Raw genomic sequence first — 27,479 nt, forward strand, 5'->3', positions numbered from 1 at the left:
GGCTGCTCTTCATTGTGGTCCGTGGGCTTCTCATTGCGGTGGCTTCTCTTGTTGAGGAGCACAGGCTCTAGGTGCACGGGCTTCAGTAGTTGTGGCTCACAGGCTTAGTTGCTCTATGGCATGTGGGATCTTCCCGGACCAGGGCTCGAACCTATGTCCCCTGCACTGGCAGTTGGACCACTGCGCCACCAGGGAAGTCCAAATTCAGCTTTTTTAGAAGTTAGCACATTGAACATAGTTAAACTATACTCTTTATCTTATTGTTGGTAATAATTGTAGGATAATGCAAATAAGTAATTATGTGAATGCATTAGAAAATATGATTTTTAGCCTAAGAAAAGAGGATACAAATATAAAGTAAGTTAAATTAAAACCCTCAAATCTTTACTTGAATTAGAAATACCAGTATGAACTTATGATGAATTTTATTTTTAAAGAAAAAAATGATTCCTATCTCTGGGCACTAAAAAGGCCTAGAAACAATCACAATCCAGCAGCAATTCATACCCCTAGCACTCAGAGTGTGATCTCTAAATACTAGGATTCTTTAGGAGAGGAGGCGTTAGGCACAACTGAGATGGGAAATAGCAAGACAAGCCTGGAACATATTGTTATTCCTGGAAGTGAAGAAGCAATCAAAGACTACTGGGGTCATATCAGAATGACATAGCCAGTTTGAAGGGGTTTCCATTGGCCAAAAACGGGACAATTTGAGACCCAGTATACTGAGTCTCTTAAATATGTATACACATATTTAAGAGACTCGGTATATTAAAGTGTATCAAGTACACAGAAATCATCAGTTTTTAATGGTCTCTTTAAAAAAAGAACTTAATTGGTCACTCCAAAGGTTGCTAAGACAGTGACTCATTACTCTGAAAATTGATGAAGAGAATGAATCAAGCATTTCTTTCTCCTGTCCTGTAACCATGATTCAGAGTAATTTAATAATAATGATAAAGAGAACTTTGTTCTCTATAGAAAAATCACAGTTAATAAACACAAAGGAAATTATTGAATTAGAAAAATAACCATTTTGCAACCTCTTATGAAATAGTGGATCAAGACCTATGGTTTTCAACTGGGAGTGATTTTGCCCCCCAGGGGACACATCTGGATATATTTTTGATTGTCACAACTGGGAGGGGGGGGTACTCTACTGGCATCAAGTGGGTGAAGACCATGGATGCTGTTAAATATCCTACAGTGGACAAGACGGCTCTCCACAACAAAGAATTATCTGGCCCAAAATGTCAATGGTGCCAAGATTGAGAAACCTTGATCTAAGCAATAATTATCAGTGGTTGCTACGAAAGCAAATAAGGTGAAAAGGTTAATAGTAAAGTTTATGATGAGTGGAGTAAGCTGATAACACCTCAACTAAACCCAACCTACTGATCTTAAAAATGAAAATATGGTATCACTTGCCTCCTGAGGTATACAGTAGGAAATACATGGTATCTTCCGGTGAAATATGCTATCCCAAATAGTTTAATCTATATTTATTAAGCTTGTAGATGTAACTACCAGTTTACAGGAAATATGAAAGCTAGAGGACAAGTTAAATGAGCCTATCAGGAAGCAATCAGCTCAATCCAGATGTGGGAAGGAAATTCTACAAAACAAATGAGCCAGTTTCTTCAAAAAATAAATGGCATGGAGGAAGAAAAAAAAAGTGAGGGAAGGGTGATGGGGAACTGTTATGGATCTGAGGGATGTTTGACCAAGTGCAATGTGTGTAGATCTTGGCTTGAACAAATCAAATGTAAAAAGATATTTTGAGACAATCAGGGAAATTGGATATTAGGTGGTATTAACGAATTAGTGTCATTTACGTTGGTGTCATAGTATTGTGGGAGTTTTTAAAAGTCCTTATCCTCAGAAATACATATGTGAAGTACTTAACATGAAATATTTATGGGTTAAATGATCTGAGATTTTTTTGTTTGGTTGGTTTTTTTTAAAAGCTATTGGGTGAAGACAAAAAAGGAATACTGATAATTGTTGAAACTGAGTGATGAAGATGTGGAGACTGTTTTACTATTCTCTCTCCATAATGAAAAGTTTAAAATGTAATTAAAACCCTTTTTAAAAAAAATAAATTTATTTATTTATTTTATGTATTTATTTTTGGCTGTGTTGGTTCTTCATTGCTGCGCACGGGCTTTCTCTAGTTGCGTCGAGCGGGGGCTACTCTTTGTTGCGGTGCGCGGGCTTCTCATTGCGTGCGATGGCTTCTCTTGTGGAGCACGGGCTCTAGGCACGCAGGCTTCAGTCGTTGTGGCACGTGGGCTCAGTAGTTGTGGCTCACGGGCTCTAGAGCGCAGGCTCAGTAGCTGTGGCACACGGGCTTCGTTGCTCCACGGCATGTGGGATCTTCCCGGACCAGGGATTGAACCTGTGTCCCCTGCATTGACAGGGGGGTTCTTAACCACTGTGCCAGCAGGGAAGTCCAAATCCTATGTTTTTATGCTTTATGTATATTCTGTTTTATTTTGGGGTCCTCTGATAATGTGTACACAATGAACCATTTTATGATTTTTACTTTGTTTTTCTGCCTAGTACTTGTATTTTTTTGATGTTGTATCCCTGTTTGAGAACTCTAAAGTTCCTATGTGAAATTATGCTTTATGAAATGGCTTCCAGGATCCATTTGTAGCATTCTAAAAACTGTGTTTTCCATTGATTTTAAATGTCCATGTGCCATGTAGTATGTTATTTTACAGATTTTCTTTTTAAAACGCTTATTGAAAGTAGTGTAATGCTCTGAGAAAATTCAGTCACACATTTAATGTATTAAATCTTAGCAAAAAAAAGAAATGATGTGTTCAGCTTCCATACAATTAATCTCTTCTCTCTTATTTTTAAATTTAGTTCAATTGTTTCCACCCTGCTAGCTCTTATGGATGGATTGGACAGCAGAGGAGAAATTGTCATCATTGGCGCTACCAACAGACTGGATTCTATCGATCCTGCTTTACGAAGGCCTGGTCGTTTTGACAGAGAATTCCTTTTTAGCCTACCTGATAAAGATGTAAGAATTTAACATCACTCAAATTTTGACAAAATTGATTGCCTTTATCATGAATAAGTCTTGGTATAGCAAAAAACTGAAGATTGAGTTTTGTATGTTCTGAAGCAAAGTTGTATGATTAACATTCAAATATGTATGTATGTATTTTTAGGGAGGCATTATTTTATTTAAAGAAAATAACTTGGATAATTTTTTATTCTTTTCTTTTTTTTTTTTTTTTTTTTTTTTGGGCCCCGTGGCTTGTGGGATCCTAGTTCCCCGACCAGGGATGAACCCAGGCCACAGCAGTGAGAGCGCTGAGTCCTAACCACTGGGCCACCAGGGAACCCCCCACCCCCACCCCCCTCTTTTTTTTTTTAATAAATAGTGCCTCCCTAGGAATACTCTTAAAATTCTTTCAAATTGAGCACAAACTTTGCATGTTAATTATACAGCTTTATTTTGATTCAGAACACGTGACCTAACAAACAGTCAATCCTTAGCCAATTCATTAGCCTTGGCTTTTTTCACGGATACAACCATATAATCCTATGCAGTTATTTTAAAGCTGCCTAATATTTTGAGAACCAAGTAAGAAAATATGGGTAGAGCTGTCAGTACTCTTAAAAACAGTTCTTAATATGTACCAGAATAAACAATAGTCCAGTAGTTACTTAATTTCTCTCGTTCACATTTATGATGACTAGAACTTGAGCTATAAATGTAGATCTGTTTAACATAAAATCCTCAAGCTCTTACAAATACAACTTTTTTTCATTTTTACTGTTTCATATTTCTGTTTATATTAGGTATTAAAATCTTTAAAATTTTAGATAAATTATTTTAAATTGAAATTAATCTGAATAGCACTTTATTATTACAGAAAATTTTAACTGTTTTTATTTGTAGGCTCGAAAAGAAATTCTAAAGATTCACACAAGGGATTGGAATCCTAAACCACTGGACACATTTCTAGAAGAACTAGCAGAAAACTGTGTTGGTAAACATTGCTTTAAGCATTAAAAGAAATATTACGTGCATTTCAAAGATGGAATAAGTTGTAGTTTTGCCAAGGTTATGTTTAAAGAAATGCAAATTATATTTGTTTCTTATTTATAGTTTCTGGCATGTTTTCTTCTTTTTTTTTTTGGCTGCGTTGGGGTCTTCGTTGCTGTGCGCAGACTTTCTCTAGTTGCAATGAGCTGGGGCTACTCTTTGTTGCGGTGCACGGACTTCTCATTGCGGTGGCTTCTCTTGTTGCGGAGCACGGGCTCTAGGCGCGCGGGCTCAATAGTTGCGGCATGTGGGTGTGCAGGCTTTCAGTAGTTGTGGTGCGCGGGCTCAGTAATTGTGGCTCGCAGGCTCTAGAGCGCAGGCTCGGTAGTTGTGACGCACAGGCGTAGTTGCTCCGCGGCATGTGGGATCTTCCTGAACTGGGGCTCGAACCCGTGTCCCCTGCATTGGCAGGCGGATTCTTAACCACTGCGCCACCAGGGAAGTCCTGTTTTCTTCGTATAAAGTCCTAGATATTATATAGAGGTAATTGATATTTTGGCTGTCAGGGAATTTGAGAATGAAGTTAGATCTTTTACTAACTGTTCACATTTTTCTAATTATCCTATTAAGCATTCTACATGTATTATTTCAGGTAATTCTTACACCAGTCCTGCAAAGTAGGTAGCTTTATCCCCATTTTACAGATGTAGAAATGGCTGAGAGCATAAATGAATAAAGAGAGCATAAATCTCTAAAGATACCATGTCTAGTAAATGACAAACTAGAATTTGAACCTGATTGATTTCAAAAGTCGTGCTCTTGACCCCTGTGCTCTACTTCGTGCCTGCATATTTCACTCTCAAAAGTTGATTGATTTGTTAAGGGTTATTATCAACCATGTAAGTTCACTGGGGGAATGAGAGACATTTTAGCCTTATTACTCCTAAATATTTTGCTACTATATTGCTAAGCTGATTTTTAATTTTCTTTTAACCATGGTCAAGCTAATAGGGTAGTGGTATACTTAAAAATTTTTTTTTGGTTGCCTTGGATAGGATACTGTGGTGCAGATATTAAGTCAATATGTTCTGAGGCTGCTTTGTGTGCTCTGCGTCGACGCTACCCACAGATCTATACCACCAGTGAGAAACTACAGTTGGATCTGTCTTCAATTAATATCTCAGCTAAGGACTTTGAGGTAGCTATGCAAAAGATGATACCAGCCTCCCAAAGAGCTGTGACATCACCTGGGCAGGCACTGTCCACCATTGTGAAACCACTCCTGCAAAGCACTGTTCACAAGATCTTAGAAGCTCTGCAGAGAGTATTTCCACAGGCGGAAATCAGAACTAAAAAGGCATTAGACTCAGGTATGAAACTTGATTGACCATTTAGTTTTCATAATCAGTAAAACTAAATGTTTTGTACATCCCTGTACAGTAATGTTTCTTTATAAAAGAGCCTCTTGAAAGGAATTTGGTCATGCTTTGCCTAGATATTTGAAAGAAATTTACTTCACAGATTGCCCTAGACCTAATCTAAGTTTGGAATGCATTTTTTTAATTTACTTGTTATTTATATCTACACAAACATTTTTGATTCTTAAAAAAATGTCATTGAAGTTCCTTGGTTTGCTAACTGAGGCATTACATGAAGATTTGCTTTGTAATTCAGAAAAGTTACTAATGCACACTTTTTTTGTTTACTTTATAGATATTTCTTGTCCTCTTTTAGAAAGTGACTTGGCATACAGTGATGATGATGTTCCATCAGTATATGAAAATGGACTTTCTCAAAAATCCTTTAATAAGGCAAAAGAAAATTTTAATTTTCTTCATTTGAATAGGTACACTTCCCTTAAAAATTAATATATATTTTTTCTTGTGTAAATTCCCTAAAACTAAATGAAATGATGTTTGAAAAGATAAAAGATGCCAGCCAATTGACTTTTTTAAAAAGTTAAAATATTAGAAAATTTTTTGTTGTTACAGTTGTCAGGATGGTAGAAACTATATGAAGTATTCCTAAAAATCTGTAGGGGTTGATTGTCTCCAAAAACCATATGAACCTTGCTGTTATGATTGGCCATATTGTCAAAACTTTTGACTTCTAAAGTTCATAATTGGTAATTGGGAGGGAAATTTAAACTTTTTTTCCTAAATCATAGGTTATTACTCATTTCTTTCAGAAATGCTTGTTATCAACCTATGTCTTTTCGACCAAGAATACTGATAGTAGGAGAACCAGGATTTGGGCAAGGTTCTCATTTAGCACCAGCTGTCATCCATGCTTTGGAAAAATTTGCAGTATACACATTAGACATTCCTGTTCTTTTTGGAGTCAGTGCTACATCTCCTGAAGAAACATGTGCCCAGGTAATTCATTGTTGCCCAGACAAATAAGCTGTAAGTCAAAGTAGTCTGCCAAAGACAAAATCTAGAATTGCCTCATTCTTTTTGTACTGTGTTTTTTGTCTTTCTGATTTCTAACTTCAGGTTTTCAAAATAGAACTATGCATAAGTGCTTAGCTATTTAAGAGTATGAGTTTAAATCCCTTTTCCACCACTTAACTTGCTATGTGACTTAGGAGTTATTAGACCTCTCTGCCCCATTTTCCCCATTTTCAAAATGGAGATAATAATAGTCCTTACCTTGTGTGGCTGTTGTGAGGAATGAGTAAAGTACTTAAAACAGTGACGGCTATGCAAAATAAAATTTTAATTTTCTTCATTTGAATAGGTACATTTCCCTTGAAAATTAGTATATATATATTTTTTCTTGTGTTAATTCCCTAAAACTAAATGAAATGATGTTTGAAAAGATAAAAGGTGCCAGCTAATTGATTTTTTTAAAAAGTTAAAATATTAGAAAATTTTTTGTTGTTACAGTTGTCATGATGGTAGAAACTATACTGTGTAAAGTATTCCTGAAAATCTGTAGGGGTTGATTGTTTCCAAAAACCATATGAACTATGCTGCTTCTGTTTTTGCTATACTAAAATTTTTTAAATGTTAAAGTCTTTTATATTTGTATTTTTATATTTAACCTTGGTTACCATAACAGAAAAGTCTTCTAGATTTCTTGAGCTGTTTTCTAATTGCTTGAAGCAATTATGTTTTTCTAAAAATGAGACTTTTATAAAACATTTAAAAACAAGATTGTGGGATTGGGGAAGCATTTTTAAAACTTGAGGGTTTTATATGACAATTCCGGGAAGTTAAACGTTGTTCCAGATTAATAAAGCATATAACTAATGTGCTGACTCTCTAATTGAATGTAATTTTTTTCTCTCTCTACTAGATGATTCGTGAAGCTAAGAAAACAGCACCAAGTATAGTGTATGTTCCTCATATTCACTTGTGGTGGGAAATAGTTGGACCAACACTTAAAGCCACATTTACCACATTATTACAGAATATTCCTTCTTTTGCTCCGGTTTTACTACTTGCAACTTCTGACAAACCCCATTCCACTCTACCAGAAGAGGTAATTTGGGAGAAATCATTATATTTTAAAAAGAGATATACTTAAGTAATAAGAATTTATGGAAAAAATTCCAAGTACTACAGAGGTGAATAAAATTATAAGGAAAAGTTTTCCTATTAAAGATACCATCGTTAGCTATTTGATACATGTGCTTGTTGGGCAGGATGGTGTATGTATATGTGTATGTATATAGTAAGACCATATTGTAAATTTTTTTTTCTCTAAATGGAATATGATGCATACTATTCTGTAACTTACTTTATATATCTTATGTATTTTTAATACATAAGTCTTATTTCTTTTAAGAGCAGCATAGCTTTTTCTGTTTTCTTGATATACCATAATTTATTTATCCAAATCCTTATTAATAGGATTTTAGTTATTTTCCAGTTTTTTTCCCATTGAACTGCTACAGTGAGCATTCTTGGGTTTTAAATTATATGAGCATTACTATGTAGATTTTTTAACATGCATTCCTAACAGTGGAATAACTATAGCTTAGCCAAAGAGGATGCACATTTGACATTTTTGATAGTACCAAATTACTCTCCTTCAAATTTGTGCCAATTTAGACAACTACCAGTGACAAAGTTCATTCTGCTTCTGCCTGTAATACTCTTCTCCTAGATACATAGAAAGTAAAGGTGTGATCCTTTATTTTTCTCAGATTTCTGCCTAGATATCACCTCAGAGGTCTTCCTGATCAGTTTCTCAATTACAGCAGTAACACCTCTGCCTATCACTCTCTTCTCCCTTACTCTGCTTTGTTTTTATCACTACTTGACATTAAATATTAATTTGTTTGACTCTATCTCTACTAGTAGAATGTAAAATATGTGAAATCAGGGACATTTTTCCACCTCTCTGTCCCCAGAGTACATAATAAGCATGTTGTAGTCTTGTGTGTCTGTTTTTAGAACATTAGTAGGAAGATAATTCAAATATTTTATTTTAAATATATTTACTGAGCACTTATTCTGTGACAGACATGGTTATAGGCATTGGGAATATAGCATTGAACAATATGGACAAAAATCTGTATCCTCCTAGGGCTTACATTTTAGTTGAGGGAGAGACAAACAAAAATAAAATATAATACCAACCTACCAGTATGGAGAAAAATTCAGCTAAGCAATGCCAAAAGAGTGTGGTAGGGTCACAGTGTTAAATCCGCTAGGTTAGCCTCACCAAGAAGATGACATTTGAGCAAATACCTGGAAAAGGTAAGGTAGTGACCCATTCGAGTATCTGAGGGACAGAGGTTGCTGGCAGAGGAAAAGCAAGTGCAAAAGCCCTGAAGGAAATGTGTGGTGTGTTGGGAAAATTGCAGAAAGTCTAGAGTGGCTAGAACAGAGGGAATAAAGGACAGAATAGAAGGAAATGATGTCAGGGAGTTATCAAAGGACCAGATTGTGTCCCTGATGGCAGTTTTGTAGTTGTGAATTCTTCAACTAAAAATTAAATAAACTGGGAAATGAACATTAAGTATATATTAATTACAGATTCTTAGGGTGGGAAGAGTCCTTAAAGTTTTCTACTTTAGTCATCTAGTTCTGGACTCGAAGTCTTTCTTTTGTGTAGAACACCTTCACAATTCATTTTGTTAGTTCTGAGTCCTAAGAAAAATCAACTTATTTTGAGAGGCTTCCATTTCTTAATCTCCATTTGTTTCCCACATAAAATAGAGAGCACGTCTATTCTGTCTTCATCATGAAAAGCTCTTTGTATGTTTGAATATGGTTTTGTGTTCATTTCTATCTCCTCACTCTGACCCAGGCTTCTTCACACTAAAAATTTCTTCTTCTATGATAAGGTATATTCCTTAGGATTATTAAATACAATAAAGTTTATTTCTTTCTCACTTAACAATACCAGGCAGATGACTAGATTGGCGGGTCCACCCTCCACCATGTAGTCATACCAGACACTGAGGCTGAGAGAGCTTTCTCATTTTCATCATGTGGCTTTCCAGGTTACTTTCATTCTGCCCAGCTGAAAGGATTGGCCTTCTTGTGCCTGGTCTGAAAGTGATACATATCATTTCCTTTCACATTCCATTGGCTAAAACTCACATAGCCATACGTAACTGTAAGGGAGACTAGGAAATATGATATAGCAGTGTGCCCAAAAGGAAGAGAACATGGAGTGTGGTAATAGCAGGCTCTGCTACACGTCACACATATTTTTAGTTTCTTCAAAATTCTAGTCACTCTCTTGAATGTCTTTCTCTTTATATTCCTTTTGAAAGGCTGTACCCAGAATGAATTAAGTACTCTAGCAATGTTCTGATTAACAGAGTAAAGAAGAATTGCTATGTAGTAGCCACATTAACCATTGATTTATTGTACTCACTGTCAATTAAAACTTTGTTAATTATTTCAAAGTTTAAAACGAAGATAAGTTTATACTCTTGGTAATAAGTAAGGCAAACTAGCTGAACTTTATAAAGACGTAGGGAGGGCTTCCCTGGTGGCGCAGTGGTTGAGAATCTGCCTGCCAATGCAAGGCACACAGGTTCAAGCCCTGGTCTGGGAAGATCCCGCATGCCGCGGAGCAAAAGGGCCCGTGAGCCACAATTACTGAGCCTGCGCGTCTGGAGCCTGTGCTCCGCAACAAAAGAGGCCGCGATAGTGAGAGGCCCGCGCACCGTGATGAAGAGTGTCCCCCGCTCGCCGCAACTAGAGAAAGCCCTCGCACAGAAACGAAGACCCAACACAGCCATAAGTAAATAAAATTAAAAAAAAAAAAAAAAAAAAAGACGTAGGGAGGTTGAAAAGCTGTCATCAGTTTAATCTTGGATAACTTTATCAAGAATGTGGGAATTTTGTACTCAAAAAAATTTTTTTAAAGATAGCTTCTTTGTTTTCTTATGGTAATATTTCCTAAGCATATCACTGTAAACTGAGTAAAGTATCCCAGTATCACACTGTACTGTAGGGTGGAATGGGCACTGGACCAGGAATTGCTCATTTTATAAAATGAATAGTCTATGTGGATACAAATAAGCAAGTCCGCTTTGAGCCTTATATAGTCTATGTAGTCCTTAGTGATCCAGTGATATTGTCTATGTAGCATTGGACTATAATATGTGAGAAGTACTGTGTATACCATTATTAGCTACATTAAAGTTTGTCCATCTCAAAACTGCAGTCAGAGTATCTATATGCATGAGTACTAGTGGACCCTAACAACTCAGCAGCATGGAAAAATGACAAAGAAAGTCATCAGTGGATTAGAAACTTTGATGAATCGTGAAAGACAAGCAGTGGGGATTAGATTGATACAGGTAACCACATTTTAAAGCATGTGCATGAAAGGACTGCTTTGAAAGATGGGAGTGGTTTCTAGCTCTGGTTCAGTGCTAGGAGGGAATTGAAAGAGTCTTTGGACAACTTTGGATTTTTTTGGCTTTCTTCACTTCTGGCCATGCCAGACAGCAGTCAGCTGAGTTGTTTGTCCTCAACTAGAGCAGTGAAGGTGGGCCCAAGGACTAGTGTGGCAGATCAGTGACTTATGTATAGGTACTGAATGGGAGGAGTAGGGAGACCCTGTGCCCAGAAGACAAATTACAGGCACATTCTGTGTCTAATATAGGCAAGCTTCTTTCATAATCACTGGAAGTAGAGCTAGAATAAACAGAAAAGGCACCTGTGGACAGTTGAAGATTTCAAAGGCAGAGATGAATTTATAAGTAAGCTTTTGAGGAAGGACAGCTCCATGGAAAGTCATATCCATGCATCAGCAACAGACTGTTGTGGAAAAGAACCAATTGAAGACATTATAAATGAAATAATTCCCCCCAAATAAAAAACCCCACAGGGCTAAAAAGAAGCAGACACAGATAAGAGTGAATTAGCAAGATGGAAGATCATGAGATCAGAAATTCTTATAGCAAATAATAAAAACAAGACAAAGATTTGAAAAGTGAGGAAGAAGTTAAAGGAAACAGAGGACATAGATTCAGGTCTAACATCTGTTTAATGGGATTTATGGGAGGAGAAAAATGTAGAAGAGAAAAATAGTCACATAATAGAACATTTCATAGAATTAAAGAATACCGTAATCTTCAGATTTAAAAGGTCCCTTGTTCTAACTGATGGGTATAAAAAGGCCCACATCTAGATAAAATTTCAGGACACCAAAAGTATAGAGAAAAATCTAAAAATCTTCCAAGAGAATAAAACATTACTAGAAAGGACTGAAAATCAAATTGCTTCTACATTCTCACTGGTATAATACCAGCTACTAAGGAGGCAACTGAGCAATATTTTCAAAGTTAGAAGGAAAATAATTTTGAACCTGTAATTTTCTTCCCAGCAAAGTTAGCATTTGAGTGAAAGAGCAAAATAAAGATATTTTTGAACATGCAGTGCCTAAGACACTATTACCCATAAACCCCTGACTGAAATAATTATTAAGGGATTATTTCTCCTCTTGGATTATTTTTATTTTGCAGAAGTTGCATATAAGAAGCAGTGAGCAAAGAAAACAGTAAAACTCGTCACAAAACTGTGCTAGTAACATTTTTTAAGGACTGTAAATCTAAGTTGATCTTGGTTCTGAACTCAAAACAGCAGGAAGGACATAGTGAAGGAGAATGAGGAAGTAAAAGCACATTCAGATTTGTATCTGATATGTAGATACTGATTAACTTCACAGTTTGGTAGGAAAAGAAGCTTAGAGATATGTCTGTTAAAACTTGGAACAATAAAAGAACAGAAATGCAGCATACAACTTCCAGGCCACCAGAAAGGGGGGAAAGGTACAAATTGCAATAGAAATATCAACAAAATAGATTCTAAAATTTAATGTAGAAGAAAAAACTGCTTGAGGGACTTCCCTGCTGGTCCAGTGGTTAAGACTCCATGCTTCTACTGCACAGGGCACAGGTTCAATCCCTGGTTGGGGAACTAAGATCCTGCATGCCACGTGGCATGGCTAAAAAAAAGTTCTTGAATTTCCAAGAAAATTTTGAAAAAGCCCACCAAATATGGTAAAGCATACCACAATGTTAGTGATTAAAACTGTGAATTTGGGCCAGAAATGACAAATTAATGTAATACAGTTCATTAGTAGACTCTTGTATACATAGCAGTTTAGTAAATGGATTAGCAAAAGGAGAGACTTATTTCATAAATGATGTTGTGTATGTAGTTTTCATAAGTTTGGAGCATGGAAGAACCTACAAAGCAGAAAATGCAAAAGCTGTGATGTAAATTTCTCTGTATCAGAGGTAGGCTGAACAAAGTACACAAACATCATACAAGGAATAAACATTATTATCCTCTAATAATTCTTGGAAAGATCTAGAGGTTTGTTTAGAAACATCCTTTTGAGACCTGTTTTGCCTTTATTCTTTTTTTGGTGGTAAAATATACATAATTTACCATTTTAACCATTTTTAAGTGTACAGTTCAGTGACATCAAGTACATTGCTTTAAGTTCGTTCATGATGTTGTGCAGCCATCACCACTATCCATTTCCAGAACTTTTTCATCATCTCAAACAGAAACTCTGTATCCATTAAACAATTATTCCTCATTCCTTCCTCTCCCAGCCCTTGGACACCTCTAGTAACTTTCTGTCTCTTTGAATTTACCTATTCTAGGTATCCTCATATAAGTGGAACATAAAGTATCTGTCCTTTTGTGACTGGCTTATTTCACTTAGCATAATGTTTTCATTGTTCATCCATGTTGTAGTGTGTGTTCAAATTTCATTCCTTTTTGGGCTGAATAATATTCCATTGTAGGTACATACCACATTTTGTTTATCTCTTCATCTGGTGATGAACATTTGGATTGTCTCTACCTCCTGCCTACTGTGAATAATTCTGCTATGATTATTGGTATACAAGTATCTGCTGAGTCTTTTATTTTTTTTCTTGCAGTTTTTTTGAATATACTGGGTTACATGATAATTTTGTGTTTAACTTTTTGAGGAACCGTCATACTGTTTTCTACAGTGGCTGCACCCTTTTACATTCCTACCAGCACAAGGGGTCTAACTTCTCCACATCCTTACCAATACTTATTATTTTCCAGCCTTTATTCTTACCGAAGAACCACTCATTCTCATATCTCACTTTGGGTTGTGAAGGTGAATTACTTGATCTCAACAAAACCCTTTAAGTAAAATATCACCATATCAGTTATTGTATGAATTATAGTTTGGAACCTTGAGTTCTAAAGAAGATCCCATGTTTTTAGTTCCTTATCTATTGCATACATGGTTTATATAATACATAAATTCAATATAAGTAAAAGATTTAAGAAATTATTTCTTTATTACGCAATTTAGATTGTCATTAAAAACGTGTACAGTAACCTACTGTGGCATTGAATGATTGATACATAGTAATGTGTGTGTATACATACATATGTATATAAAATGCATCTGTTTTCTTTTTTAAGGTGCAAGAATTATTTATCCATGATTATGGAGAAATTTTTAATGTCCAGTTGCCTGGTAAAGAAGAACGGACACAATTTTTTGAAGATTTAATTCTAAAGCAAGCTGCTAAGCCTCCTATATCAAAAAAGAAAGCAGGTTAGTTCCTGTATCAAAGTTAATATATAATAATTTTGAGAAAGTGGAAATAAAATATCAGTTAATGGCATTGCCATCTTCTAATATCAGAAGCTCAAAACCTCAGTTGAGGTTGATACCTCTTACTTACCTCTTAAAATCCCTATGTTTCCCATTAAAATAGACTAAAGTTCTTATTTATTTGTTTGTTTGTTTGTTTGTTTATTTAGGCTGTGTCGGGTCTTAGTTGCAGCATGCAGACTCTTAGTTGCCATATGCATGCGGGATCTAGTTCCCAGAGATTGAACCCCGGCCTCCTGCATTGGGAGCTCAGAGTCTTACCCACTGGACCACCAGGGAAGTCCCTAGACTAAAGTTCTTAAAGCATACAAGGCCTTTCATCGTATAGCCCTCATCTATGTGGAATTGGAGCTAGAATTCATAGCATAGCCCCAATCTGTCTTTCCAAGCGCACCTTTGGCACTTTTCTCTCCCCCACCTTTTTCCTTCCAAAGCACTCCATCTTTAAACCATACACAGCATATTGTGTCTTTTCATAATTTCATTCATGCTTCCTTCTAGTATAACTTATTCTTTCTTCCCTAACATCTAGACAAAATTAATTTATTACCTTTATGATGCACTGTACTTTTTTCATACTACTAATATGATATTACAGTGATGTTATAATTATGTCTCTTACTCCCTTAATAGATTGCCAACTTACTGGGGCAGCACTCTCATATTCCCTTTTTTATCCTTATTACTTATTAGTGCAAATCTGTTTAAACAAAATTAAACTTTTGTTATATTTGAAACATACCACAATTTTTTGTTAGTTTAAAAATTAAGGGGCTTCCCTGGTGGCGCAGTGGTTGAGAATCTGCCTGCTAATGCAGGGAACACGGGTTCGAGCCCTGGTCTGGGAGGATCCCACATTCCGCGGAGCGGCTGGGCCCGTGAGCCACAATTACTGAGCCTGCGTGTCTGGAGCCTGTGCTCCGCAACAAGAGAGGCCGCGATAGTGAGAGGCCCGCGCACAGCGATGAAGAGTGGCCCCCACTTGCCACAACTAGTGAAAGCCCTCGCACAGAAACGAAGACCCAACATAGCCATAAATTAAAAATAAATAAATAAATAAAAATTAAAAAAAAAAAAATTAACTAGTAAAAATGACTTTTTAGGGCTTCCCTGGTGGCGCAGTGGTTGAGAGTCTGCCTGCCAATGCAGGGGACACGGGTTCGAGCCCTGGTCTGGGAGGATCCCACATGCCGCGGAGCAACTAGTCCCGTGAGCCACAGTTACTGAGCCTGTGCGTCTGGAGCCTGTGCTCTGCAACAAGAGAGGCCGCAATAGTGAGAGGCCTGCGCACCGCGATGAAGAGTGGCCCCCACTTGCCGCCCTAGTGCAGAAACGAAGACCCAACACAGCCATAAATAAATAAATAAATAAATAAATAAAATTTTTTTAAAAAATGACTTTTTAAAAAATTAGAATATTCTTGTCTTGGAAATATGCATTTTAAAAATTTTAATAGACTCTTAAATGATCTTAAAATGGTAATGATTTAGGAATTAGCACTCCAAATTACAAGTTAGCGATTATTGCTGGCGGGGGCGTGTAGAGGTCGAGATTATGGTACCTGTTTAGTATTCCAAATCCTCTGATTCCTGGCAAATACAAGGAGGATAATCCCTGAGAGCTTGTCTACTTTGTGTACTGAATTGTTTGTCACCCTTGATATGGTGGGAGAGTGGTAACTAAAATCTTCCATTCATGTAAAGTTTTGCAGGCCTTGGAGGTACTCCCTGTAGCACCACCACCTGAACCAAGACCATTGACAGCAGAAGAAGTGAAACGACTAGAAGAACAAGAAGAAGATACATTTAGAGAGCTAAGGATTTTTTTAAGAAATGTTACACATAGGCTTGCTATTGACAAGCGATTCAGAATATTTACTAAACCTGTTGACCCTGATGAGGTATTAATTTAATCTTTGGATCAAAATGCTTCAGAATTAGAGACTATTTGACTAGTTTATGTGGTTCCCTCTGTATACTGTGATCTTGTTTTCTGTATTTGGAAACATACCAAGTAGTGTCCTTCAAGAGCTATGTAAAGCATTTTCCTTGCCTGCAGAGCATAGACAATTAACTTTGCCCAACTCAAATGTTGTAGAAGTAATTTGAGAATGTCTTAATGCTACATTATATTACTGTGACCTACACAGTTAAGAATGAGGTCCTAAGTTGACATTGAAGGGTGGGTGGCATTTGGATGAGGAAAGAGGTTTAGGATGTTACTGGAGATATAGGTGCCCAAGAATAAGAATAAATACAAAACAAAACTCGCCTTAAATAGAGTCACAGTTTTGTATTAATATATTTTCATTATATCTTATGTATTTATTCTCTCTCCTTTATTTTGCCTGGTAGAAAAACTTGACTCAAATTTTTTACTGTTCAGAGTTAATTTAGTGATTTGGTCATTTGCTTGAATTTTAGGTTCCTGATTATGTCACTGTAATAAAGCAACCAATGGACCTTTCATCTGTAATCAGTAAAATTGATCTCCACAAGTATCTGACTGTGAAAGACTATTTGAGTGATATCGATCTAATCTGTAGTAATGCTTTAGAATACAATCCAGATAGAGATCCTGGAGGTGAGCATTACTGGTTTTGTTTTTCTTCCTCAGGGGGTGGAATGGGGGCTGCTAACGCTTAGTGGCGGGTGATTTCATACTAGGTGCTATATTATAAACATTTTATATTCACAGTGCCATTCAGTCCTCAACAACGGTATCCTCATTTTACAGTTGAGAAAAATGGAAGTTTAGAGAGGTTAAAAAACTTACTCAAGGTCATACCATCTGGAAGTGGCAGAGGCAGAATTCAAATGCAGGTTTCTTTCACTCCAAAACAATTATATGATATAGCCTCTAATGAAACACAAAATTGCATAACAACTTAGCTTGTTTCCTTTGTTTATCAATGTTCTTTCTCAAAGTTGAAAAATTAAAGCTCTCTGTAATAAAATAAGTTTGAAAGGATTTTCTTAGTTAAGACCATTATAAATTTTATTACAAAAGTAATATAGCATAATACTTGCTAACAGTAATACTTAAAAAACTAAGTCACCCATTTCCTTTCTCCAAGGGTGGACACTGTTAAGTTTGGGGATATCTTTCCAGACCTTTTCGATGCGTAGAATGCATTCACGTTCTACCTCACATACCCAGTCCGTTAAATAAAATGTATAAAGTAAGGGATTTTTAAGTGATATATTTGTTCATATTTATAATGATATATTCAAATATCTATATGTTTGTTATAAACTTGTTCATTTCCAAAAAATATTCTCTCAGGTGCTTTTTCCTAGCTTCCTATTCTTGCTTTATGGATGCTGTGCCCTTAACTGTCTTAGTGGATAATTTTTTTTTAATAGTTCTATTTCCTGCATTGGCTCTCTCCTCCAGTACATTGGCATTCTGTTTTTAAATTTGTAGTGCTTATAAATTAGATTGATTTCCACCACTAAGAGTTTCCTCAACAATTTAAAAGCTCACTGTTCTTCCCTTGCCAGTCTTCTGCCCACACCTTCCCTAGACTTTATCCTGTAGTTCAGAGTTCTGGAGGTAAGCAGTGGGAAACAGGCTACCAAGTTGGGAATACCCCTTAACTGTAGAAAGAAGGAAGCATTTATCCTGGAGGAAGAGGGCTTTTTCTGTTTCATTGCAGTCATACTGCCGCTGCTTCCCTTTTCGTCCACTGTGACAATCTAAAATTACTTTAGAGCAGTGGTGTTCACACTTTAGCTACCATCAGCATCTCCTACAGGACATGTTAAGATGCAGCTTGCTGGGCCTCACCTCCACAATTTCTGATTCTGTAGATGCAGGGCCGGAGAATGATGTGCATTCTGACAAATTCCAAGGTTTTGCCAATGCTGCCACACTCCAGGAACCAATGAACTTTGCCTGGCCTTTCTTCAGGCCATGTTAGAAGCCCCCAGCAACATCCCTTCTGTTACTACAGCTGTTCCTGTCAACTATGAACTGAATATCGTGTGAATTTTGCAGCCTACTGCCCTGTGAGGGGGACTGATCCAGCTTTTCAAGCAAATTTACATTCACTTATTATCTGCCTGTTGCCTCAAGGCATTTTCCAGTTTACAGTGCTTACACTCAGTTTTGGATTTTTTTCTAGTGTTTCCTATGTAGGGTTGCTGTTTCATTGTCTTTGTTTAGTTTCTCTGTCAATGTAATAACATCCTCTATATCTCTTCCAAAATTGTTTTACATCCCTAGTTCACTCATGACACTGATAGCCTTCCTTGCTGTTTTGTGTCATTATGTTGTTTAGTTTTGCTACTAATTGATTCTTATATTTTCTCTGGTATTTCAAAGGGATCTGGATAGGACAGGGCAATGAAATTAGGTTTAGTCTGCCGTGTTGAATCAGATGTCCAGAACATTAGATTAACATCAAAAACAGAAATAACACAATTCCAGTAACTTTTACTATTCATGGTGGAAGTAAAAAAGGAATTGTAACGGCTATAATCTTAGCCCAACATATGGTGTTAATTTTTGTTACATTAGCAAAAGGAAAACATTTTAAAATTCTTTATTCATTCCATAGATCGTCTTATTAGACATAGAGCCTGTGCTTTAAGAGATACTGCCTATGCAATAATTAAAGAAGAACTTGATGAAGACTTTGAGCAGCTTTGTGAAGAAATTCAGGAATCTAGGAAGAAGAGAGGTAGGAAAATGATTTGATATCAGAAAAAGATGCTTTAGATGTGTTGAGTCCTTTTAATTAATTGTTTATGTAATTTTCAAATCTGGAAATTTGATTTGATATTCCACATGTCTGTTTATAAGGTTGTAGCTCTTCCAGATATGCCCCATCTTACTACCATGTAATGCCAAAGCAAAATTCCACTCCTGCTGGTGATAGAAGACCAAATCCAGAGCAAAATGAAAAGCTGAAGACCCCCAGTACTCCTATGGCTTGCAGCACTCCTGGTAAGTGCACTTATGTAAATTTTACTTACAAAACTATAGCCTTTATTCTCCTCTAATGCTGTTTACTTTTTCCATCAGTTTCCTTTGTCTATATTGATGCAGCGAATTATGTTGATTTCATTAACAGTAAGGCAACTTTGCATTCTTGAAATAAATCCAGGCTTGCAATAAAGTACCACTTGCAATCCCAGTTTACCTTTCACCTCTCAGTTCACAATCTAACTGTGGTATGACTTGATTTGAAACTGACTTTTATTTCCTATAAATGCTAGTCTGTTTCCTGTTCCTCTTTATTCTTAGGGTATAACTCCTTGGAGTACCAACCCAAATCCTGTGGGGTTCCTGAGACCTCTCCTCTTTGGCAAGCTCTTACTTCCAGTTTTTGCTGTTTAAGCTCCATGAATTTCAGACTGTCCTCAGCTTCTTAGCCTCTCAGCTATTCATTTGTTTTCCCAGATTTTGGTGCCATAATTCCTCAATGCTTTTAAACAGAATGTTCATAGAGACAGTATTCAGTGGGAGCAGCCCAAATGCAGATCAACAGTAGAATGGAAAAATATGGATTATTATACAAAAGTGAAAATTATTAAACTTCAAGTACATACAACAGTATGGATGAGTCTCCCAAACATAAGGTTGCAGTGTGCTTATACTGCGTCTAGTCTAGGCAGAATGTTGAATCTCTGTATAGTGTAGTTTCTTCATCTGTAAAATGATGTCGATAATGGTAGCAAACCTGATCAGGTTAAAGTGGAATTTCAGTGAGTTAGTACATATAAAGGCCTTAGAAGAGTTCCTACTATACGGTAAGCACTCAGTACATGTAAGCTATTTTTAGTCTTGCCCTTCCTTCAGTTCATTCCTTATACTACTGCCAAAGTGACCTTTGTAATATATGCATCAGACAATTCATGTCATTGCCCTCCTTAAAATTACTTGATTTTTAAAAAAATTATTCAAGATAAAATCCAAATTCCTTAGAATGACAGGTCATTGACCACTTTCTACCTTCTCACAGTATTCTCTACTTTTGTTTGTATATTCCAACCATACAATACTATGGTGATATCTCAGGTTCTCCTCTTAATATCGCAGGAGGTATTTTTTTCTCCCACTTACTTAGACTTTAAAAAATTGTTGAATGTTCTCTTACCCTTTTTCTTTAAATTATTTGAAGCTCAGTTGAAGAGAAAAATCCGCAAAAAGTCGAAGTGGTACTTAGGCACCATAGCAAAACGAAGGAGGATTTCACAGGCAAAAGATGATGGCCAAAATGTCGTAGATGACAAAATTGAGAGTGATACAGAGGAAAATCAAGATACAAGTGTAGACCACAATGAGGCTGGAAACACAGGGGAGTCTTCAATGGAGGAAAATGAAAAGCAGCAAAACGCCTCTGAAAGCAGAATAGAATTGGGAAATAATAATTCAAGTACTTGTTTTGAAAATCAACTTGAAGAATCTGGAAAGACTATAGCATGTACAGAATTGAGGAAAGATAAGATCGCTTGCAATGGAGATGCTTCTGGCTCTCAGATAACAGATATTTCTGATGAAAATGAAGCAAAAGGTAAGTCTCAGTCAAGCAACTTACTAATTTTAAAAGATGTTTCATTCAAAGTTCTTAAATAGTTAATTACCATCTCAGTTTACTCCTTTTTCCTTGTCTTTCAGAGTACAGGAGTTAATTAGGGAAAATAGCATTATCTTTAATAACTATTGAGCTAGTAAATCACTATTGTTAAAAGCACACTATAGCATCAAACAGACCTGGATTTGAGCCTGTAGTCTACTGCTTAGTAGCTTGTGACCTCGGTCAAGATTCTTGACCCATCAGCCTCAGTTTTCTCATTTGCAAAATTGGGGTAGATAGTTGCTGGGTAATGAGATATTCTGACGATTGAATAAAGTAATTCATCTAAAGCATGTAGCAAAGTGCTTGGCTATACAATTTTTAAAAGCTGGCAGGATACCCTCTCATTTTTAAGCAAGATAAGCAGTTTCATGTGATTTCTTGCTGAGTGATGTACAACAACTGTTACTCACCCCCATCATTCCTCTATCCCTACTGTAGGTTTAGTCCAAGGTTATTTATATTTATTCTAATGATCCTGCTCCCAAAGTCTTTCATGTAGAATTGTTTCCTGTCTGCACCTTTTTGGACCTTTGGCATTAGATTTGTTTGGTTTTTGGAAAAACCAAACATTATTTAGTCTTACAAAGCAAAAAAAGGGTAACAGGGTCAAAAATTTATTTTGGTCAAAAACAAGTATTGACTAAGTTAATGAGACTGGTTTTCTTCAGTGGCTTATATGCTGTAGATAAATCTTTTCCAAGTACTTCCTTAAAATGAGTTCTCCTGTGTTTGAGTAATCTTAGAATGGTCTAGGATATAGCCTTTCCGATGTGGATATTTTAAATGTTAATCCTCTGGCTGTATAATTTAGTATGTTTTGTTTAGGTTCAAAGTTTATTTTTTCTTTTATCATTATCTTTTTTAAAAGGACACTATTTAATGAGACAGGTACCTGTTTACATGTCAGGAGATTTGGGTTCTTGTCCTGGCTCTTAGAACAGTTAGGTATGTTGACCATAGAAAAGTCTTCACCTTTCTTTGGCCTTATTTTTCTCATCTCTCAGTGAGTAGATTGTTCTAGATCAGGGATAGGCAAACTTTGTCTGTAAAGGACCAGATAGTCACAACTATTCAGCCCTGCTGGAGAAGCCACATTGACACACATATGTAAAATGGGCATGGTTGTGTTCTAAGAAAACTTTAATTATGGCGTAATTAAATCCAGATTTAGCCTATGCGTAGTAGTTTGCAACTCCTATTCGAGATTACTGAAGCCCCTTCCAGCTCTTAAATTCTGAGTTTTATGCCTAAATAGGAGACAGTCTAATCTGTTGAGGATCCCTTGAAATACTCTATTTGAGAAAATATTTCTGAAATGTCCTTTTTTTTTTTTTTTTTTGGCCGCGCTGTGTGGCATGCAGGTTCTTAGCTCCCCGACCAGGGTTTGAACCTGTGCCCCCTGCAGTGGAAGCTCAGACTCCTAACCACTTGGACCACCAGGGAATTCCCTGTCCTTAATTTTTGAGTGTGTAAATGGCAGCATCTTAATCTCACAGCAGAGTCAATAAACCAGAACAGGGGTTTGTGTCTAAGTAAATATGTCCTGCTCTTTAATCTGCCTGATATTTATTTTGGGTATTATAAAGTGTCTGTGAAACAAACAACAGTTATTTATTTTTTCATTCTAGAAATGTGTGTCCTGCGGATGACTCGAGCTAGACGTTCCCAGGTAGAGCAACAGCAGCTCATCAGTGTCGAAAAGGCTTTGGCGATTCTTTCTCAGCCGACACCCTCCCTTGTTGTGGACCCTGAGCGATTAAAAGTATGTAAATTGAAATCGTAATGCTTTCATTGTGCAGATTAGAAACATGACCCACCAAAAGAGGGATTGTAATAGTATATTGTATCAATTTGGCATGTAATAAATAATGATCTTTTATGAAAGGATAAACTTGGTATAGAATAACTTTCATAAAGGCAGTGGTTGGAGATGGCTAGGATGTTGATATTATTGTTTTTAACATACTTGTCTATGTCACTGATCCCATACATTGTTTTTACGACCATTACATATGACCATTTTAGTTGGTTTTTACTTAACAAAAACATGCAACCATGGTTAACTATGAGGTAATGGAATATCAAGGTACGACCAGACTTGAAGAATCACAGAAATTTATCAATAGTAAGTCTGTTTCAGTCATGACAAAAAAACACTTTTTGTAAGAAATTCCTTTTTGTAAGAAAAGAACCCTGATGTGGTGAGGTAGTTCATCATTTATGTACTGTCTCTTTTTATTTCACATAACAGAATTGATTATAATGTACTCATAGTGCCATAAAATGTTCTGCAAAAATGTTGCCTTTTTTCCTGTTAGTCTAATTTGAGATTATTTTTTAATTTGTCTCTAGTGATGTATGGCTAGAATTGAAATTGGCAACCTCCTCAGCTGTAGTTTTTAGGCTGAGAGGCCAGAGTCATAGAATGTTGATAACATTAACTTACAGCTCAATGTCAGAGTCACTATCAGAGGCTGCAGTGTCTCATTAGATGACTTGGTCTGCCTTCTCTCTGGCTTATATGCTAAAAATGCCCCCAAATCTTCAAAATTAAAATATCTCAGGGAATTTCTCTCACATATGTAACACTTACGTTTTCTTTTAGAATCTTTTGAAGACTGTTGTTAGAAAAAGTCAAGAATACAATATTTTTCAGTTGGAAAATTTGTATGCTGTAATCAGCCAGTGTATTTATCAGCATCGCAGGGATTATGACAAGACAACACTTATTCAGGTAAACTAATATATATGAGAAGTTAACACATGATAAAAATTTTTAAATACCGTTTTTTTAATGTGTGGATTATGGATTATTTCTAGGTATAACTGTGTTCTGTGCTTTTTTAAATCTAGCACTTAAATTAGTTTGTGTTTCTTTAATAAGCAGTGGAACACTGTATTATCTGTAAACTATGAAAAATCTATTTTGTGTGTATATTGATGAAGATATATAGTTCCTTTTTAAGACAGACTTAACATAGACCTATTTGTCTTTACTTAATCTTGCTTTATAGTGGGCATTCAAGTACTAATGTTTAAAAATAGAGGTTGGCTGATACCTATATAGTATTTTATATATATATATATAAAACTGGTATCTACTATATACCTATTAGCATGTAATATATATAGTATTTAGTATATCTAATAAAGTATACTATGGTACCTACACAGAATAATATATATGTAACAGTAGTACCTACAAAATATAAAGTATTAATATCTATATGTACACCAATGCCTTGATTAATAACTGTATGAATTTAATGTAAGATGAAAGCATCTCAGACTTACTTCAAAGAGGTTTAAATAATGAAGTCCCGTCAGTGATACCAGTCTATGTGATAGTCATAAACATGAACAAAGTTTCTGTTTCACTATCAGATATATACATGGATAATAATATCCTTAAGGTTGTTTACTGCAAAAAAAAAAAAAAACCCCAGCAATGGAGTCATGTTTCTTTGATTTTTTCCATATTGAAACTTGCTATTTTTCCTTCCTATCCTTTATCTAGAAAATGGAGCAAGAGATAGAAAACTTCAGTTGTTCCAGATCATGATGTCATGGTACCAAATATTCTTTATATTCCGTTCCTATTTAATTCACCTTTGTCATGTTGACACAACTGATGCAAGATGAAATCCTGCATCTTTAAGGAAAAGATTAAAATAGTAAATAAAAATATTTAAACTTTTCTGGTATTTATGTACATGTGTAAGATAAATTACAGAGATAACTGATAAATATTGGAATTTTCATTGAGTCACTGTAGTATAGTATTCCTGTGGTTATCAGTAGTTAAAGTGTGGCCAATTCTTAATAAAGTTATTTTGATAACTAATGTTTATGGCACTTAAGAGTAATTAGTGACATTGACATTCTTTTGTTTTAAGCACTTTTAATTTTATCCTTCCTAAAAATAGTTTATTGTGTCAGACTAGAAACTTACTTAACCATTGTCTCTTTGCCATCATTTGTCATCTTTGTTTTCTTCAATGCCCATCTCCCATCTGCCTTTAGCGTCCCCGCCTGTTCACTTAAAAGCTAGTGTTCAAGTAGTGATTTGCAGGAGGGCCCTTGAACAACTTCTAGCTGCACCACAATTCTGTACTTGAAGGTCAAAATTAATGCTTTTTAGATAAACATTTTTTATAATTCTCATTTGGATTAATAAAAATTTTAAATATTTTTTGGTTTACTTTTATGATTATATATACAACAAATATATTAATGACTACTTTGTTAAACATCTTTTTAATAGCACGAAATTTTTATATTTGAAAACTATTTATATCCTTCTAAATGTGTTTAGGTTGTAGTCTATAGATACCTTTTATATACAATTATGTAAATATTATAAATTTTGTATTAATGATACCAAAAATACATTTCTTTCTTAAAGCAATAAAAACATTCACTGCCATGCATATTCACTCCCTTCCCCCCCTACCACCATGGTTTTTCTTTTTAGGAGACATTCTACTATTAGTTTGTGAAATAGCTTCTGTTGGAAACTTCTTTTGAGGGGAATAGGGGATAATGATCTCATATGAGAGATTCTGGATTCTAATACAGTTTCTGAGTTAAACTGCCTTTTGTTGTCGGTTTATCTGGATATTGTATTTAAAGCCTTCTAAAACTCAATTCAGATACCTTAATTAGTAGATACTGTCTTATGTAATGCGTGATGCAATGCGAGTCACTGAAAACGTTTAAGTACCTGTATATTCCTGGATTCGCATAGACACACACGTACTCATTTTTAGTGAAGTTTATTATAACTTATTCTAGATGCATTTTTTATAACTAGGATTTTATTTTATATGTCTAGCTTCTGTAATAAATTTTAAAGGTGAAAATTGCTTCTCAATGTTGTTTCTGTTTCTTAATTATTTTAAAATAATTCAGTGCAAAACAGTTGCAAAAATTTGTTTTATTACTGTGCATAATTTAAAATGCTGTTGACACTGAGATGTGTATATTCTTTAGCTACAAAGACTAATCTGCTTCCGGTCCTTTTCATGACATACTGTCTGCAGACGTGGGAAGTAATATATCTACATTCCTATGTAGACTTTCAAAACCATGCTGAAATTGCAAACCTAGAATTTTTTTTCTCATTTTTTTGCTTAAAAGTGCAATCAGGCTATAGTAATTAGGCAAGAAAAAGAGATAAAAGGCATATTCACAGATGATCTTATATATAGAAAATCCTAAAGAATCCACAAAACATCGGTTAGAGCCAATAAATACCGCAAAGTTTCAGGATAGAATATCAGCATAAAAATCAGTTGTATTTCTGTATACTAGCAATGAACGATCCAAAAAAGGAAACTAAGAAAACAATTCCATTTACAATAGCACCTAAGACAATAGAACACCTAGGAATAAATTTAACCAAGGCAGTGTAAACTTGTACACTCATGACTAAAAAATGTTGCTGAAAGAAATTAAATAAGACCTAAATAAATGGAAAGAGATCCTGTATACATGTATTGGAAGACTTAATGTTGTTAAAATGGCAATGTTCCCCAAAGCAATCCGCAGATTCAGTGCAATACCTTTCAAAGTCCCAATGGCCCATTTTGCAGAAATGGGAAAGTCAGTCCTAAATTCATAACGGAACTGCAAGGGACCCTGACTGGCCAAAACAATCTTGAAAAAGAAGAGAAAGTTGAAAGACTTATACTTTCTTTATTCCAAAACTTACACGAAGTTACATTCACAAAACAGTGTGGTACTGGCATAAAGGACAGACAAATTTAAGAGCTAAAACTATAAAATCCTTAGAAGAAAACGTGACCTTGAACTTGGCAATGATTTCTTAAATATGGCACAAAAAATAGCAACTAAAGGAAAATTGGATAAATGGTATTTCATCAAAATTATAAACCTTCATAGTGCTTCTACAGATAGTATCTATACTATAATTATTATATAATTATGTAATTTAATATGATACTATCTTAAAACTCAACAAGAAAAAGACAATCCAGCAACGGATGTTTCTGATGACTTAACAGTTTTGAGGAGTACTGGTCAGGTATTTTGGAAGATCTCCCTCTGTTGGAATTAGTCTGTTTTTCTCATGATTAGACTGGGATTATGGGTTTTGGGGAGGAAGATCACAGAAGTAGAGTGATCATATCAAGGTTACTTACTATCATTGTGAGTTATGACTGTTGATTGACCTTGATCACCTGGCAGAAGCAGTGTTTCTCAGGTTTCTCCATTGTAAAATTACTCTTTGGGTACTGTGCTCTGGAGGAAGATCGCTGTATACAGCCCAGTCTTAAGGAATGAGAAGTTATGCTCTCCCTTCGCCTTTTTTTTTTTTTTTTTTTTTTTACTGTTTCTATCAGGGATCCCTATAAGTGTACACCATGGGATCAAATTGAGATTATTTCAGTCCCACTTATCTTCTCTTCAGTACAACCTCCCTGCCACATAACACACACACAATACATTTTTGCTCAAAGTAATGCAATTGAGAGATTTCCCCATAATAAGAGAGACTTTATTAGGACTTGAGTGTAAGGTCACTACTTGCTGAGAGATACTGTATGTGGGGGTAAAAACTCTATTTTTTACTGACGTAGAGTTGATTTACAATGTTATGTTAGTTTCTGGTGTACAGCAAAGTGATTCAGTTATACATATATTTCTGCACATCTGTGTTTCCTTTTACCTGGTGCCTGGAAAAAATTAATATTTATAGTTTTAAAATATATTTATATATTATTATATGTATTAAATATATATATAAGCAGAGAAGGGCAGAAAATG

The 27,479-nt window shown here is 35.6% G+C and overlaps 1 protein-coding gene across 2 annotated transcripts in view; it reads left to right on the forward strand.

Annotated features, from left to right (window-relative positions):
* The window catches only part of ATAD2 (ATPase family AAA domain containing 2), a 68,432-nt gene extending 42,869 nt beyond the window's left edge, over positions 1-25,563 (forward strand). For both annotated transcript variants that reach the window (XM_082363036.1, XM_082363037.1), the window contains exons 14-28: positions 2,875-3,034; positions 3,923-4,013; positions 5,065-5,379; positions 5,723-5,855; positions 6,198-6,384; positions 7,310-7,495; positions 13,909-14,044; positions 15,808-16,004; positions 16,528-16,687; positions 18,666-18,788; positions 18,911-19,054; positions 20,232-20,624; positions 22,319-22,452; positions 23,296-23,424; positions 24,208-25,563. In XM_082363036.1, coding sequence (XP_082219162.1) covers positions 2,875-3,034; positions 3,923-4,013; positions 5,065-5,379; positions 5,723-5,855; positions 6,198-6,384; positions 7,310-7,495; positions 13,909-14,044; positions 15,808-16,004; positions 16,528-16,687; positions 18,666-18,788; positions 18,911-19,054; positions 20,232-20,624; positions 22,319-22,452; positions 23,296-23,424; positions 24,208-24,252 — 2,533 coding nt within the window. In that variant the 3' untranslated portion in view covers positions 24,253-25,563. The remainder of the gene's footprint in view (positions 1-2,874; positions 3,035-3,922; positions 4,014-5,064; positions 5,380-5,722; positions 5,856-6,197; positions 6,385-7,309; positions 7,496-13,908; positions 14,045-15,807; positions 16,005-16,527; positions 16,688-18,665; positions 18,789-18,910; positions 19,055-20,231; positions 20,625-22,318; positions 22,453-23,295; positions 23,425-24,207) is intronic.
* The last annotated feature ends 1,916 nt before the right edge of the window (positions 25,564-27,479 follow it).

Source organism: Balaenoptera borealis (genome assembly GCF_965194805.1).
Source record: "Balaenoptera borealis genome assembly, chromosome: 17".
In the NCBI taxonomy this organism is placed as follows: Eukaryota; Metazoa; Chordata; class Mammalia; order Artiodactyla; family Balaenopteridae; genus Balaenoptera; species Balaenoptera borealis.